General features: G+C 34.7%; 1 protein-coding gene across 1 annotated transcript; it reads right to left on the bottom strand.

Moving 5' to 3' along the window:
* Positions 1–3,996: 3,996 nt before the first annotated feature.
* On the bottom strand, positions 3,997–17,514 carry LOC128237348 (leukotriene-B4 omega-hydroxylase 3-like). The gene is made up of 11 exons (XM_052952775.1): positions 17,289–17,514; positions 15,044–15,197; positions 13,372–13,553; positions 12,314–12,438; positions 11,537–11,599; positions 7,555–7,678; positions 5,857–5,995; positions 5,345–5,474; positions 4,847–5,128; positions 4,591–4,656; positions 3,997–4,219 (listed from the first exon to the last, which is right to left on the bottom strand). The coding sequence occupies exons 1-11, from the start codon at positions 17,451–17,453 to the stop codon at positions 4,114–4,116; spliced, it is 1,536 nt and encodes a 511-aa protein (XP_052808735.1). The 5' UTR covers positions 17,454–17,514; the 3' UTR covers positions 3,997–4,113.
* Positions 17,515–18,637: the final 1,123 nt, after the last annotated feature.

Genomic DNA, 18,637 nt, shown 5'->3' with positions numbered 1-18,637 from the left:
GGGTCCAGCAATTGACGTTAGAGGGGGAAGGCGTAACTTAGGGGCACAACCTTTTGATATACGACCCGAGCTCAGAACCGAAAATATATGGCATAAACTATTTGCATGTGGGTTTTTTCCTCCCATATTGAAATAAAAAAATTAACTTGGACGGTTCTAGACTCTTAATCCGTTAGTGACAGGCTTATTTTTCTACGGAAAACGGATCCATTTTTACCGTAAATAACTGACTCATAACTGACTCCTATACCGTGAATTAATGCAACTAAGCACCTTGAACCTTTTATTATCGTTTACATACTTTTCAAATATGTAAGTTAATCGACTTGCATGTAAGTTATATTATGTTTTATAAGACAATATTTCAAGCAACATCGTGTCAACAGGAAATTCGTTATACAATTATTGAGGTCGCAAATATTCCTCCGTCAATAATTTAGCGATCGGCATACGACCTTTTCGCGATTGAACTCCTTTTCGACAGACTAGCGACGCCGAGACCGGTGTAATTCCTTCTATCCCTGTTTAGAATAAGGGTATGATCGTCGACCATTCACATATTTGTTTTGCAACTAATCGGCAACGTATCGTAGAGATAGACTCGAGGTGGCTATCTAGTCAGCGAGTCTTCTTCTACTATTTGCGACTGAACGGGGACTGGTGGGTGACTAGTTGTTGATCGACCACCAATAAACCATAATAAAAAATAAGTGTTTTCCCTACGTTTTCAGCCAATCAGGGGCGCTAAATTTTTAAAAAGTTTAGTTTCTCACTTAAGAAAAATCGTTACTAGCTGCTAAGACTACATTTCAATTTAAAGGAAATTGCTATTACTGCGCACATATTAAACCCTGGCTACTGTTTGCATATGCGGACATACTTTATAAATAGGTGTTTTTGAATCCGAGTTTTGCCTTTCTAGACCAGTTGATAATGCATAAATATCAACCGACATTGAATTTACAGAATGCATTCCAGCTGTTTTTTTCTTACGTATACTTTCAGTGTGACTTCGGTTTGAGACTATTTATATAAGCGGAGTTATAAGCAGTGAGTTCTAGCATATAATATGCATTCTCGACAAATACAAATATTTCAGAATATAAACAAATCCCTTTCTTCTAAATTTGCGAAAGTTTTGGCGTTGATTCACTATACACAAGTGCGTGTTTGTTCCGAAAATGTCCTCTAAAGAATCATTTTCAATATCGCAAAGTCTAAGTTGGCACGTTTTGAAACTCTCTTTCCGCTTCGCTTCATGTTTATCTCTTTGTTATTATATCTGTTAACAATGAGCTAGATCAGGTATACTAATGCACAAAAAAGCAAGTGTAGTTTTTGTAATACACAGCAATCATGTTACCGGTCATGATATTGTACTAATTATTCAGTTTCACAAAGAGTAATGTTTAAAGCGCATGCTTTCTATTCTGCTACAACCCCCGACCCCCACAAAAAAAAATAATAATAATAATAATAATAATAATAATAATAATAATAATTTAATAAATGAAGGTATATTAAAAAGGTATGTAAAGTTACGAACCTTTTTGCCTAGTTTCAGCAGAGAGATACATAGATATTGCCCTAGACTTAAGCAAAACCAGTTTGAGAAATGTTAAATATTGGTCTTAATTCGATCAAAGATTAATGTAGCGAATCGCATTGCGTGGTGAAAATACCAACCACCCTTAATAAATTTTCAACGAGGGTTTTTTCACGCAATGAATGGTCTTTCATTAACGGTCACGTTACATTATTAAACTGTCATCCGTAGAGAAATTACTTCTAACGTACTAATTAACAGTGTGAAAATATAACATTACAACGGCATTGTCTGAAACGAAACACAAATCATATCATATATGTAACTGGAATTGATGTCTAGGCAAACATCTCTCAAAAACATATGCCAAAATTTTAGACTTAACTGCGTTATTAAATCAATGTTTCATAAATAAACCATTATGAGATGGTAACATAATAGGAGCTATTGACGATATATGCAGTGCATGTTTGTGAATATTAGTATAAAAAGTGTAGTATCAGTTTGCATGTGACATGCATTGAGTTAGGTACAGACTTTGGCTTATATATAAGCAAACACAGAAATGGATCAAACTTTTATTTCAGCATAAATAACATTGTTAATTGGCTTTTTAGTATTAATTGATTATGGAGCCATTTTGTTCTACTTGTATGTTTGAAGGGTAGAGAAAGTATTTGAAGGGTGCAGAACTACCCCATACCACGAATTGGATTCCAAAAGCGAGCATTTATTTTGGTCAAGTATCAAAGGGAGAACATTTAAGCTGCAAATATCGGACCATAACCAAGCGAGAAAACTAGAACTTCTAAATCAGACCGTAACCAAGAGAGACGACTAGAACTGCTAAAACAGACCGTAACCACATGCTTAAAAAGGATTTAAATACACTCTAGGAAGCTGTCTACCTTGATTTCATGTCTTTAACATTTTATTTTTACCATTACTGAAATGAGTAATGAATATGTATAAACTCTGGAATCAACATTGGACATCAACAAGTGCGATTTATTCTCTATCACAATTTTAAGAAATGGGATTATATACATGTTATTGTTTATGTCAGACAATATGGTACCGATGCGCCAGGGTGTCACAGGGTCAACTCAGTTTCGCCCCTGTATAGTACGGCCCATAACTCAGTCGAGTTGTATTGACAAGTTAAAACAATGGCGCGTGTTACTTTTCATTGCTGCCCTAGATTCTGCTCTAACAAATACAGAAAACAGAGTCACCGTCACCGTTTTGATACAGTCAGAGAAAGCTCATACAAATAATAAATGGTGTGTAATGCCTATACCCTTGTTTCGACTTTATCTCCTCCATTTTTATAACACCGGCATTTGATATCATATGCAGATTTCGGTACATTCAATAAACATAAGATGTTAGCCTCCAATGTTAACCTATATAAATGTATCACCTTCTGCGATGTTTCCAAAGGACACCGAAAAGCGAATTCAGCACTATTATAAAATACTGAGGCGGTAATCACGTGGTACATTGTTTTGTTACCAAGCACTAAAAACGGCAGCGCCCAGTGAGACGGTATGTATTCTTGTTTATTTTCTTTCCATAATTAAACAATTAGATTTCCTTACATCGACAATGTTCCAGCGCTGTAATTGATACCTTCATTTTGTAAGACAGTTCTGTAGTTTACTTGGACTGCGTGTCAAAAGTTTTCAATCGAGGCGAAGAGTGCTGCGGAATTCTTTGAACTAAACATGAACTGTCCATTTTTTCTAAATTTCGTCTTATATATACGCAATTTCGTTTACAAGGTTATTTATTAACATTACTTTTACATTTCTTTAATGATATTGATTTTTTCTTCCGAAAGCACTTTTTACTATAATAAAAGCCATCGAAAAACCTGGCCATTTTTTTCTATCGAAAACAACCTCGGATGTTTATAGACGGTTTACAATGTCAGAATTCTTTAACTTAACTACGCACCATGGAGATCACGTAGTAATTCAAATTGAATACTTAAACCTTAGGAATGTACTCTGAATAACCTTAATTATTTATGCAGAAATACACTTAACAAGGACTCAACTTGAACTAATACAAAATACACGTTAAAACATCACAATTATTTATTTTTTTAAATACGAACTACTTCTTCTACTGTACCGGCATACATTCGAGGTTGTTGTCGATGGAAAATTGCCGAGGTGTTTGATTGTTATAAACGATAATCGTTTACATTTCTCTAAAGATCTTGACGAATATAATACCAGGTAATCTATGTGTATATAGTGCGTTCAGCATTTCTAACAGTTTAGTCTGGATAAAGCTGAACAATGACATAATGCTGAAGAATATAATGTGTAGACCCATTCTATGGAATAGCCCGATGCAATGTAATCCGTTATGACTAGGAAAACAAAATGAAACAGATCGTTTTCGAACCACAGGAATATCTTACAACGAATGAAACAAACTATTTAAAAAAGCGATTTTATTTTCGAAGATCAGCAACCTCCAATGAAAGCCAATTCGACTTTTATACATTCCCGCTTAACCATCAATTTCTTTATTGAGTCATCATATTTCCCTGTTCACGCATTCCGTTCCTCAACGTACATGAACATGCCATCAACTGTCCGCATAACCGCAGACGGATTCTTTTTCACTTCGTGGCTTGTGTCTAGGCGGAATGTGAAACTGGAATAGTATAAATCAAGAAAATATAGTGAAAATTCGTTGAAAACTTTTACATAACATTTATAGTGACACGTTTTTGAACATACACTTTTGACAGTTGACTTATAACAGTTATTGTTCACATAATCATGTTGATCACGAAAGCATTATGAATTATGAACCGGAAAGAAAACATTGCAAATGCATACACTGCGAAGTGTAATCATTAATAGTGGAAAGCCTCCAAGATTAGGAAATATTGTTAAAAAAGAAAATAGAATAATAAAATATTTCAACATGTGACAAAAAATAAAATATCCACTTTAAAATCAAAGGATAATCTGAATGTATAAAAGAATTTCCTCATATCATTGATAAGGGTAAAAGCTTACTTTCGTAGCAATTTCGCAAGAACAGACTTTTCTTCATTCATTGCAAAATGCTGGCCAATGCAATTCCTGAAATAAAACATTATAGAAACTATTTCTGAAACAAAGAGGTTTCTATTAACGTAATCTCAGGGAATCAAATAAGTTTAGTTTTCATCAGTCAAAAGTTGCTTATTGATAAAAAAAAATCATCAAAGAACCAATATTGTAATGTTTGTGCTCCCGGAAGCCTTGTTGCTATTTAACACAAACACTTTACCTTGGGCCTGCTGAGAAAGGCACAAATTGGAAGGGAGACATTTTGTCCACATTTTCCGGAGAGAATCGCTCTGGCTTAAACTCCATGTGGTCAGGGCCCCAGACGCTCTCTTTGTGGTGGAGAGCCCAGATATTGAGCTGCACAATTGATCCTGCTGGAATATTCCGACCACCAATCTCGAAGTCCTCCTTGACTTCCCTGTTCACTATAGGAACAGGGGCATGGAGCCGCATCCCCTCTTTGATGCATTGAGTCAGGAATTCAAACTTTGGCATGTCGGACCTTTAAATTGGATACACAAATATTGGAATTGGAACAAAATAGGTATCAGTCTGGTATTTCTCAATTTGTATTAACTCCTAAAGCTTTAATTGGCACGATATTGAATGCATATTACATCTTTCCTTCTTAAAAAGCTTGCTATTAGAACTGAGACATCTATGTACTTGTAGCATGTAACACATGTTTATTTAAATGTATGACCCCGTAACCATGTACCATTCTACAAAGTCGGAGTCTCTTCCTTGCAGCACTTGATCAACTTCCTGTTGACACTTCCTCTGGTACTCCGGATGCTCCGCCAGCGAGTACAGAATCCATGAGATCGCCGACGCCGTCGTATCATGACCTGGTGAGACAAGAATGTAACGGCTTACATGTATTCAATGTTTTAATATGCATTGAATCGTGTTAAATCATGTGAATGTATTGTATATATTTGTGTATAAAACAAAGCTTTTAAGTTGATCAAAACCCATGATTTGCATTTAGGATAACATGGAGTTATGTAATTGTGTGATGCTTGTCAACAATTGTTCAAAGTATGAAGCGGATTGAAAGAAGAGTTCACGAGCTATACATAAAATTCAAATCTAATTATTTATTTGTCCACCTACGCTATGGAATGGCAATAAATCTTGAATCTCCATTTATTGCGTAGAGGAATACAAACTCAACACATCAACGAATGTGATAAAAGGTTAAAATTCTTTATATAGAACAGACCATACCTTCAAATAAAAAAGTGTCGACCTCATTTCTGACCTCGAGGCTAGATAGTCCTACGCCTTCCTCATCTCGGGCTGTCAGTAGAATATCCAGGAAATCCACATAACGCTTACCCTCAAGAGCTACATTCTCGCCACCATCCTGTCAAACAAGACATGATCACAAAGTGTTATTTTAACATTTAAAACACTTTTTCAAGGACAGGTTATGGTTTTTCATTGAATGCATTCCTTAATTAAGTTGCTGAACAAGTTAGATGTTAAAAGCATTAAATATTACAGTCAGCTATATTAAAAGCATGCAATCCGCTTCCTGAGATGACAGTCGAATTTTAAGGGACTCGGCACCAGATGGTCCAAAAATCGGCAAATACGGTGTTTCCTTAAAATATGCCTAGCTAGAATTGTCTATTCGAGCTAATAGGAGGCCGATAATACAAGATGATTAAAAGAATAAACGCAACACTAATGTTGCTGTCTCATCTGAGTTTCCCCGTTTGAAAATAGCGCATAATGGTTTCCCAGTTTAAATCATATGTGTTTATGAGCACAGCTAAACATACGGACGCTATTTTTAATTTACTGATATTTACGTGGTAGGCAACCCCAGTAAATTTCGTATTGGGAAAATGCGAAAAAACTGCAAAAGACGCATGTGATACATCAGTTAGTACATTTCAATACGTTGTACACAACGATGTCAATTTTATGTAAGGTTCTGACAATTTTCTTTTTTTCTTAAAGTTGTATCATCTGGTCTCTAGTCCTTTAAAACAAGTTGAAAGTATTTCTAACTTTTTTCTAAACTCTTTTTTCGCAGGTTAACCATTGATATCAACGTTTAAAGACAGTAATCGATAGTTCAGTAATTAACAGTCAGGAAGCATGTTTTCCACACTCATTCAAAACATTGAAAAGAGCTGTCACAGAGACAGCGCGCTCGACTATTCCGCCGGTTTTCAGTGCAAGGATTGAAAAAGTTTGGCAAAACATGCATGGATCACTGTAAAATAAGATAAGAATGATGCCTGCGAAGTTTTGTGTAGAATTCACAAACATTCAGCCTTCAATTAAATGCAGACTTGATAGAAATAGCATGCAATATATTAAAAGATTAAAGGTTGAATACAATAATGCAAGAGTAACCATATTTCCTCAACAACAGTGGATCAGAATTTCTATGTCGAATTAAAAGGACCATTATTTTAATTTAATGCAAATAAGAGTAATTCTACTTGGTTATTTAAGTAGATTGGATGGTTGGAGCATTGTATAAAGTCTCAATGCAATAAAGGCCCATTATTTGCATTATATTCAAATAAGTGTTATTTTACTCCATTAATTTAGTAGTTGAGATAGTTGGGAATAAATATCTAAAGTTTCAATGCAATACATGATGTATTAACTGAGGTAATAACTTAAAGGTGCTTAAATGAAAAACCTTAACCAAGGTGTGACGCCGAGTCCGATGCTAGGCTGAGTAGTATAGCTCTCCTTATTCTTCGAATAGTCAAGCTAAAAACTACATGCAATCCATAAACAGCTTCGTTGTTCATCACATTTTTAATTTAAGAAAACTTTTAAGTAAGACAAAGATAATTGGAACCGGAACTTTTCCTAAACGGAAAATAAATGTGTGTTATAAAGCTGGAGCGGAATATGAACCTAATGATATAAATGGGCAATACGTTTAAAACATACCAGAGCCTTTTTACGTTTGTGAATGATTTCCTCGGCCACGCTGTGAACAAAGTTGCAGTCCTTCTTAAACTGTCGTCCAACTGACGTGTTATAGAAGATAAAGTCGAACAGCATGTATGGGTACCTGAATAAGTTCAATACATTGTTGTTTTTATTTTATTATAATAGCTGTCATGAAATACCAACATGTTCGAGCTGTTTATGTGCCAGTTTGAAATTGACTACCTTTTCCATACATGCATTGGCAAGGTAGTAATAAGTAACTAGAGGTCCTGCATGCATTGACAAAAATTCATTAGGATATTTTCATACATTAACTAACCCTTGTTTTGCGATGCATGCGTTCTAAAACCTGCTTCTGAAGATGTATAAATTGCTAAACCTGATGCATGATTGACGTGAACCGCTCTTTGGTGATGCAAACATTGTTACTATTTTGAGTATTGAATAATGAACGAAAACTAGTCCTAGATAATGCAAGCATTGACATACGATCTTTTGGTGATACATAAAACATGCCTTTCGTGATGTTTGATTGAAGCAGTTGCCTTTCGTGCTGTTTGATAGAAATACCTGCCGTTGGTAATGCATAAAAATGCGCCTTTGGTGATTCATGATAGATATCCATGACTTTCGTGCATGATTAACAAACCTGACTTGAGCAATGTATGATTGATAAACCTGCCATTGGTAATGCATGAAAGACAAACCTGACTTTAGTGATGCACGATTGGCAAACCTGCCTTTGATGGAGCTTGCTTGACAAACCTGCCTTTGGTGATGGATGATTAAATGACCTGTCTATGGTGATGCATGATTGATTAACCTGCCCTTGGGTGATGCATAATGGACAAACCTGCTTTTAGTGATGCATGCTAGACAAACCTGCCTTTGGTGATGCATGATTGACAAACCCGCCTTTAGTGATGCATGCTAGACAAACCTGCCTTAAGTTATATATGCTAGACAAACCTGTCTTGGATGATGCATGATTGACAAACCTACCTTTGGTGATGCGTAATTGACAAACCTGCATATAATGACGCACGATTGACAAACCTGCCTTTGATGATGCTTGCCTGACTAACCAGCCTTTGTAATACATGATTGATAAACCTCACTTTGGTGATGCATGACAAATAAACCTGCCTTCTGTAATGCAAGATTGACAAACCTGCCTTTAGAAGTGCACGATTGACAAACCTGCCTTTGTTGATGCAAGATTGACAAACATGCCTTTGATGATGCATGCTTGACAGACATATATTTGGTGATGAATGATAAACAATTTATGATTGAAAGTAGAAGTAAAGTCTAGCGTAAGGAAATTCAATCTTGTGAAATTAAAAGAAAACAAAAAGAAACATATGACAGCGAAAAATAGAAATGCAAAACGATTATTGAAAGTTAATGAAAGAAGGCTGTTCTAAGCAAACAACCCCAAATATATTGATAGACACATTTACAAAATACTTTCGGGCTATAAATGATCCGAACGACATATTTTTTAACGCTGGCGATGACGTTATCTATTTGAATAATATTGTAATGCAGAAAGAATTAAACAGCATGTTTGAGATATTAGATATTCCGTTTACGATCGAAGAACTGCAAAGGGGTATTTCAAATATGAGAACTAGAAAAAGTGCAGTACCAGATCTTATTCTAAATAAATTTCTTACTAATGGGAAGACTGAACTTTCACCTTTCTGGTTAAAACTGTTGATTAAATTTTACACGTTGGATATTTTAGAGATAAATGGGCTAAAGGCCTTATTGTGCCAATTCATAAAAAGGGAGTAGCAATAATCCAAACAATAAAAAGGGAGTAGCAATTATCCAAACAATTTTAGAGGCATTACACTGTAAAGTGTCATTGGAAAATTATTTACGAATATGATTAAAAGTAGACTGTTAAATTGGGCAGAAAGTTGCATAGACTAATAACACAGTTTGTTAATCAAAATAAGCAATTATTATTCTGCACATTTATTGATTTTACTAAAGCATTTGACTATATTATGAGACAAAACGTTTGGTTTAAGATATATAGACTAAGTATTCGTGGTAGACTTTTAAATGTTATAAAGTCAATGTATAACTACGTTTATACAAGAGTTAAGCTTCAAAATGATAGAGGTGCAATATTCGACAGTCATCTTGGATTAGGGCAAGGTGAATGCCTTTCACCAATTTTTTTTTCTCTTTATATTTATGATTTAGAAGATGAACGTTACCTGAAAGGAGCAAAAGGAGTCAGTACGGGGTTATTAAATGTTTTCTTACTTATAACGCAGATGATATTGTATTTTTTGCCAATTGTGCAGAGGAACAATATAATATTGATATATTATAAGATTACTGCATACAAAGGAAACTTAATTTCAGTTTAAAAAATGAACTGTTCATGTCAAATAATATAAATGTTAAAACCTCGCTGTATTTGTAAAACGAGCATTTAAAAAAAGAAACAGTTAACTATTTAGCTTAAGCATATTTGAAGACGTATTCTATGTGTGAATGTCATCTGAAAACGTAATAATTATTGACATGTCAAGGTATTATTTACATTTACTTTCTTTAGAATCAAATCAATGTGTTTATTACAATCTACAAATATTGTGTTTTTTATTTATTATAAATATTAAAATTTCTTTCGTTTCGTGTCATGACTCGCTGGTCGCCATGCATATATGAGTAGGTATTATTTGTTTCCAATGATCAGGGATCGTTTTGATTTGATTATGTTGAATGTTTGAACTGGAATTAATTCATCCTGATGATGCAAAATGGGTAAACATGTCTTTGATGATGCAAGATTGATAAACATGTCTTTGGTGATGCAAGATTAATAAACATGTCTCTGGTGATGCATGGTTGACAACCTGCCTTTGGTGATGCAAAATTGATCAACCTGCATTTCGTGATGCATGAGTGACAAACATGGCTTTGGTGATGCAAGATTGACAAGCATGTCTTTGGTGATTCCAGGATTGACAAACAAATCTTCGGTGATGCAAGATTGATAAACCTGCCTTTAGTGACGCAATATTGACAAACCTGCCTTTGGATACGCAATATTGACAAACCTGCCTTTGATGACGCAATACTGACGAACCCGCCACTGGTGACACAGTACTGACAAACCCGTCATTGGTGACGAAATACTGACGAACCTGACTTTGGTGACTTAATACTGACAGATTTGCCTTTGTTGAATTAATGTCTTTGGTGACGCAATACTGATACCCTTCTTTTGTGACGCAATACTGACAACCTTTTTTGATGACGCAATACTGACAAACTTGCCTTTGGTGACGAAATAATGACAAACCTGTCGTTGTTGACGCAATACTGACAAACCTCCCTTTCATGACGCAATATTGACAAACCTCCCTTTCATGACGCAATATTGACAACCTCCCTTTCATGACGCAATATTGACAAACCTCCCTTTCATGACGCAACATTGACAAACTTCCCTTTCATGACGCAATACTGACAAACCTACCTTTGGTGACGCAATATTCACAAACCTGCCTTTGGTGTCCCAATACTAACAAACCTGCTTTTGGTGACGCAATATTCACAAACCTCCCTTTCATGACGCAATATTCACAAACTTCCCTTTGGTGTCGCAATACTGACAAACCTGCCTTTGGTGACGATGCACTGACAAACATGCTTCTCGTGGTGAATACATAAGCAAATATTCTACAATGCTGCATGCATTGGAAATCATGCCTATGCTCATATAAATATAAGTACCTAAATAGTTTGCACTTTGTCTACAGCATACATTTATCATTGGAAAAGAATCTTTAAGAAAGCAAAACACACAACAATTTTTTCGCATTGACTTATTTTTAACATTTTCAGCGATGGTTCGTTTTTGCCAGCAATTAAATCAAATACAAGCAAGTCAAACGTTTTGACGCACGTGAATGCCATTCTTTAATGGTGTGGCCTTACATAAACTTACAGAAATCTGTGAAAGAGGGAATCTGTAATCCTATTGACAGCTTTCACATACGGATTCGTGTCCCTAAAAAATACAATACAAGCATTTGGTCAAAACAGCATATGAACTACTATGTGATATCAAATACTGAATTTGATGAATAGTATTCTAATATTATAAAGCAACTTAAGTGAACTATGACAAGATCAGTGAGCGACATAGCCTGTGACAATATTCTTACTATACGCATGCCAATGGTCTAAAGTTTGGTCTAAGATAGGGTCTTCGTATACAAAACAGTTCAAAATTATAGTGTAGTTAGACAATTTAGTCCTCAAATTCATTTAGCCTTGTGTTTTTGTAAAAGGCTATATTGATCATTCAATGCGTGGTTTACATGCACTCCAAGTTAAGATTAAAAGGGACCTTAATATCGTTTATACAGTGGAGCTACATGGACAAGCCCAGTAGCCGAAAATAAAGCAACTGACTAGGTACACACAGCGACGATTCTAGTGTGGGCGGTATAATTTTACATGTGTAGAGGAGGCGAACTATTTAAAACGCGAGTGGACATAGTATGACCCATAGGTATTTTTTTTCAAAAGAATTATGGAGTGGGGTCGTGATGCTATGGGGGTCAAATGATACATAGTTATTTAGTGTATAAAAGTATTCTTGAATCAAGAATTTATAAAAGTCATTTCAAAACATCAGAGAAATAAATGTTTTGAGGGGGTTTGAATGTTGTGCCCTGCTCCAGTTACGAATTTTCCTGGATCCGCCATTGTAACTTACCCAGATTGCTGTATATCTTTTTCGTAGGAGAATGCGCACTTAAGGATTATTTCAAGGGTACATAGTAACACGTTTTGGAACACATCAAACCGATCGTTTGAGGCTGCCTTTGACTTCAATTTCGCCTAAAAATAAAGAATAAACAATTCTAAAATGTGTTCCAAACGTATCGTTCACTCATTTAAAAGGCATTTTAACTATATTTAAGTAGATTTTAATTCAATTTTGTGTTAACTCAAATTTAAGCAAACGGATCATATATCATTTTGATGGCAAATCTTCTGCTAGACATCTATTAAAAAACAAAGACATGACTGAGTGTACATTAGTTTGCAAGAATATTATTTAGTTTTAAAGTTAAAGTTCAATTGCGATATTTAATTCAGTAGTTCAGAAGCAATGAGCAATGCAGTACAGGTGTATTTCGTGATACATTTACTCCTAAAGATTAATGCCAATATTAAAATCATAATTTTGATCTTAATCGTTGCACTAAATTTAACATTCAGCCTGTTATGCAAAAGAATAAAATACAGATAGTTTATCATCAATATCAATGAACACTCATTTTCCTTTTGTAGTTTAAGAACCCTTTTTAATTGAATCTGTACTCATTTTATTATTCACAAGAAATAAAATAAACTGAGGGTAATGTTCTGAAGTTCTGAAGTTTCTAAGTACAGGCAATGAGTACAAAAACAAATATATATATATATATATATATATATATATATATATATATATATATATATATATATATATATATATATATATATATATATATATATATATATATAAGGTTAATCTCTCTTTGTTTAGAATGACAGAATGATAGAAGAAAGATGTTGAAGGTCCCGAACTAATAAGATGGCAATCGCTGAAAACCTGCAGTATTACACCTGAAATATTTCAAATCAAATACGACATTTATGATCCTTCTACCCGACGGTAGCCATCTATCTATTGAGCATTGCCCAAGCCTAAGTATGGACATTGATAAATAATTTTGAAAGAAAATACTGACAGGCCAAAGACTGACTGTCGACTATTATATATACCACAAGAACATCCGCTGAGGCATTAAAGACGTTGGTATAAGGCTTAAGGATGTCGAAGTGGAAAGCAGGAGTGAGTAGGCGGCGGTTGCGGGCCCACTTTTGGCCGTTGGCGACCAAGAGTCCTTCCCCTAACCACGGCTCGATCATCCGGTACACACCCATGAGGCCTCGCGATTTAGGAGCTGAAAGAGAAATGTGAAGCACGGTGATTGGAGCGTTATTTAGTGTTTGCACTAAGTTGTGGACCAAAAAGATATTAGTGTTCTTAAAATATGTTTTCAACCAGCAAAACATGTTTTCAAATTTAAAAAATGAAAGCCGGGAAATAGACTTTACCGAAAGATAGCGTCTATTAAAGTTGATAACTTCCTGAAAATGTCAAAATACTATCTGAACAAAACCCTGACAAAACTAATCGATATTTTATTTATGCATTCGGCAGTTTTGATTCATTGTTGAGAATTGGAATGCTTGATCAAGTGTACCAATCTCTGAGCCAAGAACTTGTTGATCAAACAATTGACTATTTCAAAGAGCTAAAACAAAGAGGTTAGAGCTATGTTAAGTGTTAACGGAGTCTGTATAAAGTATGTTTAAAATACAAATCTTATTCACTGTAGTAGTATTTATATTATATCATTTGTAATTATTAACAAAGAAATTCCAAATTTTGACAAAAATAAAAATACCCAATCTCACGGTTATAGTTAATATTACCAAAATACCGAAAATAACTGAACCTTATTATTTGAATAATATTAATAACAGACAAGTGGGAATACGAGGCTTTTGTATCATTGGTTTTGCAACTTTTTCTGTATTTATGATATTTTCGTTGTTTATGATTTAATACATCTGCTTCATAATGTACTTCAATATTCGATCGTAGATAAAATAATAGGAATTGAAAAATAGCTTTTGCTGTTGAACAGTTTGCTGATCTAATCTATCTGACAACATTAAACCGAAAGCGTGCTGTGACAATAAAACATTTCAATGAATAAAGCCGTTTTAACTTATCCGCATTCTCCTGAGGTGTCTTTTATTTAACATGTTAATTGGCTATAAAACGCTATTAAAAATCATAATTTGTAGAGTAAACAGAATCGGGAAGTGCTGCAGCATTCAAACACAATGTAAACACCCCCGTCTTTTACCTGAAAGGGTTGTGCATAATCATTGAAAAAGCCTCACTTAGTGTTGTTGTTTTCGAATACTCCGTCCATTGCCTTAAAGAGCCGTTCAATAACTAGGAAAAAGCCTCACTTATAGTCATTTTTTTCGAATACCCAAGGGCCGTTCGATAACTAGGAAGAAGCCTCACTTATGGTCATTTTTAATACCCCACCCATTGCCTTAAAGGGTCGTTCAATAACTAGGACAAAGCCTCACTTGTGGTCATTTTTTCGAATACCCTGTCTATTGTCTTAAAGGGTCGTTCAATAACTAGAAAAAGCCACACTTATGGTCATTTTTTCGAATACCCCGTCTGCTGCCTTAAATGGTCGTTCATTAACTAGGAAAAGCCTCAGTTATGGTCATTGTTTTCGAAGACCCCTTCTGCTGCCTAAAAGGGATGTTTTCATATACTAGGAAAATGTTGTTGTTTTTTCGAATACTCCGTCTACTGCCTTGCTGAGCCATTCGTTGACTTGGAAAACGCTTCACTTACCGTTACTTTTTGAGATCCTTGCCATAGATTCCGGCGTGCAGGCGATGACGATGGGCCTCCGAAAAAATCCCCAGAGGAAGACAATTCCATCTTCCTCGTACTCGTTACAAATCTTGATAAAATGTAGAATCCGTCCTGTGGGGTCTTTCGGGAACTGAAGAAACGAAGAAGATTATAATGAAAGTATGACATTAATATCAATGTTATTTACTATAGACCAATCAACATTTGCAAAGGATCACCTAAAGCTAGAGATAACATGTCATCATATAGGCCTTCAAATTGGTAATTGTATATATGTTTTTCCTTTTGATAAGACATTCACAAAAGTATTAATCCCATGTTGTGTCCCTATAAAACATAAGCATACTTTTCCTCTTCAATTTCTCATTATTGCAGTTAAGGGTGATCGTTATAACAACAAGTTTTTACAATTTTTATTGGCAAATCGGCATCTTGCCTTTGGTCATTTACACGTAGAATAAATATTGATATGGCCAAGACAAAAACGTACATAAACAAATATTAGAAATATAAAATAACATGCATACGAAAATATATATATATTGACAATTGGTTTAAATAATATAATGAATAACCGAGTTATACAAACTATATCTATATTAATCATTACTATCATTATCATTATCATCATTATCATTATTATTGACATAACTATTATTATTATTATTATTATTATTATTATTATTATTATTATTATTTATGTACCAATAAGAACCAGTCAAAGTTTTTTTCTTCTCGAAATTTCGAATATGTACAAACAGTTGCATCCGACCCATTGGGTCTATAGGTCTCCATATGATCTAATTCACACTATGTTTTTCGAAAGGTTGTTAATTTTGGCCAAACCATATCGTTTCAATGTTAAGCGCCTTCGGACGGATAGGTTTTGGGCATCCCGATTGAAAAACCAACACATTTTATATGAACCATCTTGCCGAATTATTTGGTTTCCGCTTACTATAATTCTAAATACAGTGTAAACATCTGCTTCATTCTCTGTACTAATATTATTGGCATTTGATATCAGAAAATGATGCATTCCGTGTTATTTCCATGTCAGATCAACGTACTTAAACACAATTTTTAAGATGCACTCTTACACCCAAATATGATTTACCACAATTAATAAGATTGTTTTAATGTACAAAACGGATGAATACATGTCAAAAGCACTGGTTTTCATGAAAGATACCGGGTTCAACTTGAAAGAAAGGTACAGAAAGCAAGGTGTGTTTACCTTATGAGATGAAAGTAGATCGCAGTAAATCTTTACTCACCAATCATTTAATATTTTTGCGTAATTAGCTATTTAAATAAACGGTTACAATCTTGTTAACACTAATTAATATTTTCCATAAATGCATGATTTAGGAAGTAGTGAAAGGTTTATACCTCAAAATTTATGTTTGTTATACATGTATGTCAAGCACAGAGCCCTCCGTTGACTATAAACCAACCATTCAAGGTCGGTCCACTGAACGTATAAAGGATTAAGTTTCTAAATAATGTTATCCTATACCATAAAAAGTACATTGGAATGGCGTTTGTTTTTTAGGCTTTTTATTCGGGAGTAACCACCTGGGTCAGCCATTGTTGACGTATGTACCGGTTCACCTGATTAAAATTTATAACGGCTGACTGCTGATTTACTGAAATAAATGTATTGGAAAACATGAGAAATAATGCCTTCTCATTAAACAAAATAAAATGTAATGTTGATCACTAAGTATTCCCTTAGTTTGCTTTTGATAAAATGCTACCTCAATGTTCTAGTGCGAGTTTTTACACAATCATAGTACAAATGATATGCGTCATGTATTCAATGTATGTACGTGCCAGAACATGGTGATCAAGATGCTAGATTTTGACCTGTCAATGTCACTTTAAATGTTTTATTATTACATAAAAACTCGATTTGGGTAGAGACTAGTACAATCTTTAATGAACATCAAATAAGATGCAGATAAATGATCAGAAATGAAAATAACTGATGCCTCTGGTGTGAATCGTTATCAATGTGTTTACAGGTTGAGACAGCCCTCTTAATTAATAAATACTTTTTTTAACAAAATCAGATATTGAATCAAAGTCAACGTATTTTTAGGGTTATCACATGACTAGTCAATATATCCCTTGGAAAGCGCAGTTAAACAATAATAAACATTTATATGAGGGCGATACAAATCAAACAAAAACAAGTTCAAGAAATAGAACGTCTTACCTGACTGAACGATCCAAGTAGCCAGTGGAATGGGGGAGTCCTGATTCCTTTAAACCTCGCCTCCACCCTCCGTACGTGAAGGTAAAATTTGACAACCGCATACACAATTAACACTACAATCCCAATTAAAATCGTCTTAAATAATAAATACAAACTTATATCCATAACTCAGCTGTATAAATTCAACGCAGATCACGAGTAGTTGTAAATGGCAGTGCAGACTTCAAGTACCACACAGCGTATGAGAAGTTTTACATTGGTTTTTCTGCACATATTTATGGCGACCGCGGTGACCTCATTATCTTGCAATAGTTGAACTACATTGTGGTCATTTCTGCTTTAATCTTAATAGTGCAAGTGTACAAACAGACCTATAAATATACTTTAGCATTTTTACAGGGGCGTAGGTCATATAGGACGCGACCTATATACGTTCTATCCGAAAAATAGAAAACATGAAACCCAGCCATATTGATTTAAAGATCTAAAGTAAAAGGCATACTGTTAAATATTAATACGGAAGGTTAGAGTACGTAAAATTAAAGGCCATCGGAATACTGTTAAATATATATAAATACCGAAAGACTACGCTAAAATGCCTCACCATCAATCTAGTTTAAAAATAAATATCCATGGGGCATGCTCCGAACCCAGATAAAATCGGCCTACACAACGTTTAAACCCAAACTACGCCCCTGTTATGTGATAGATTTTGTTTATGCCGATATTTTCACAAAACTGGCTGAAAACTGAATTCAAAACGATACGCATTTATAATGTACAATCTGTATCTAAATGGCTTTTTTCATCAAATACACATGTAAATTTTGACCCCGTAGACTATTGACCACAGGCAGGGTTGGGTCCAGCAAATGACGTTAGAGGGGGGCGTAACTTAGGGGCGCAACCTTTTGACATACGCCCCTACCTCAGAACCGGTAGTCGTATTTATATTGCGAGAAACGTGTTATAACTTACTTACTAGGTGAAAATATCCTCCTTAAACACTAAAATCCCTTCGAACACCGCCATTTCATTCCGCATCACACATTTCCCTCACTTAAAATTCGGAAAACACAAAACACGTTGGACCTACTGATTTAATAGCTGAATACGCAAAAATATTAAATAATAGGTGAATGCTAAAAGATTTTCTGCGACCTACTATCGTCCCATACGGTAGTAATACCGTGTTTCTGCACCTTTCTTTCAAATTCAACTCGGTATCCTTCACAGAAACCATTGATTTTGACATGTGTTCTTTCTTTGGTATATTTAAACAATTGTAATTATTGTCGTAATTCTTGTTTGGGAGGTAAGAGTGTATCTTTAAAGGGGTGAAAATATAA

This window comes from Mya arenaria, chromosome 6 (assembly GCF_026914265.1).
Source record: "Mya arenaria isolate MELC-2E11 chromosome 6, ASM2691426v1".
Taxonomy (NCBI): Eukaryota; Metazoa; Mollusca; class Bivalvia; order Myida; family Myidae; genus Mya; species Mya arenaria.
Note: the sequence above shows the minus strand (reverse complement) of the source record. Positions and strands in the feature narration are given on the sequence as shown.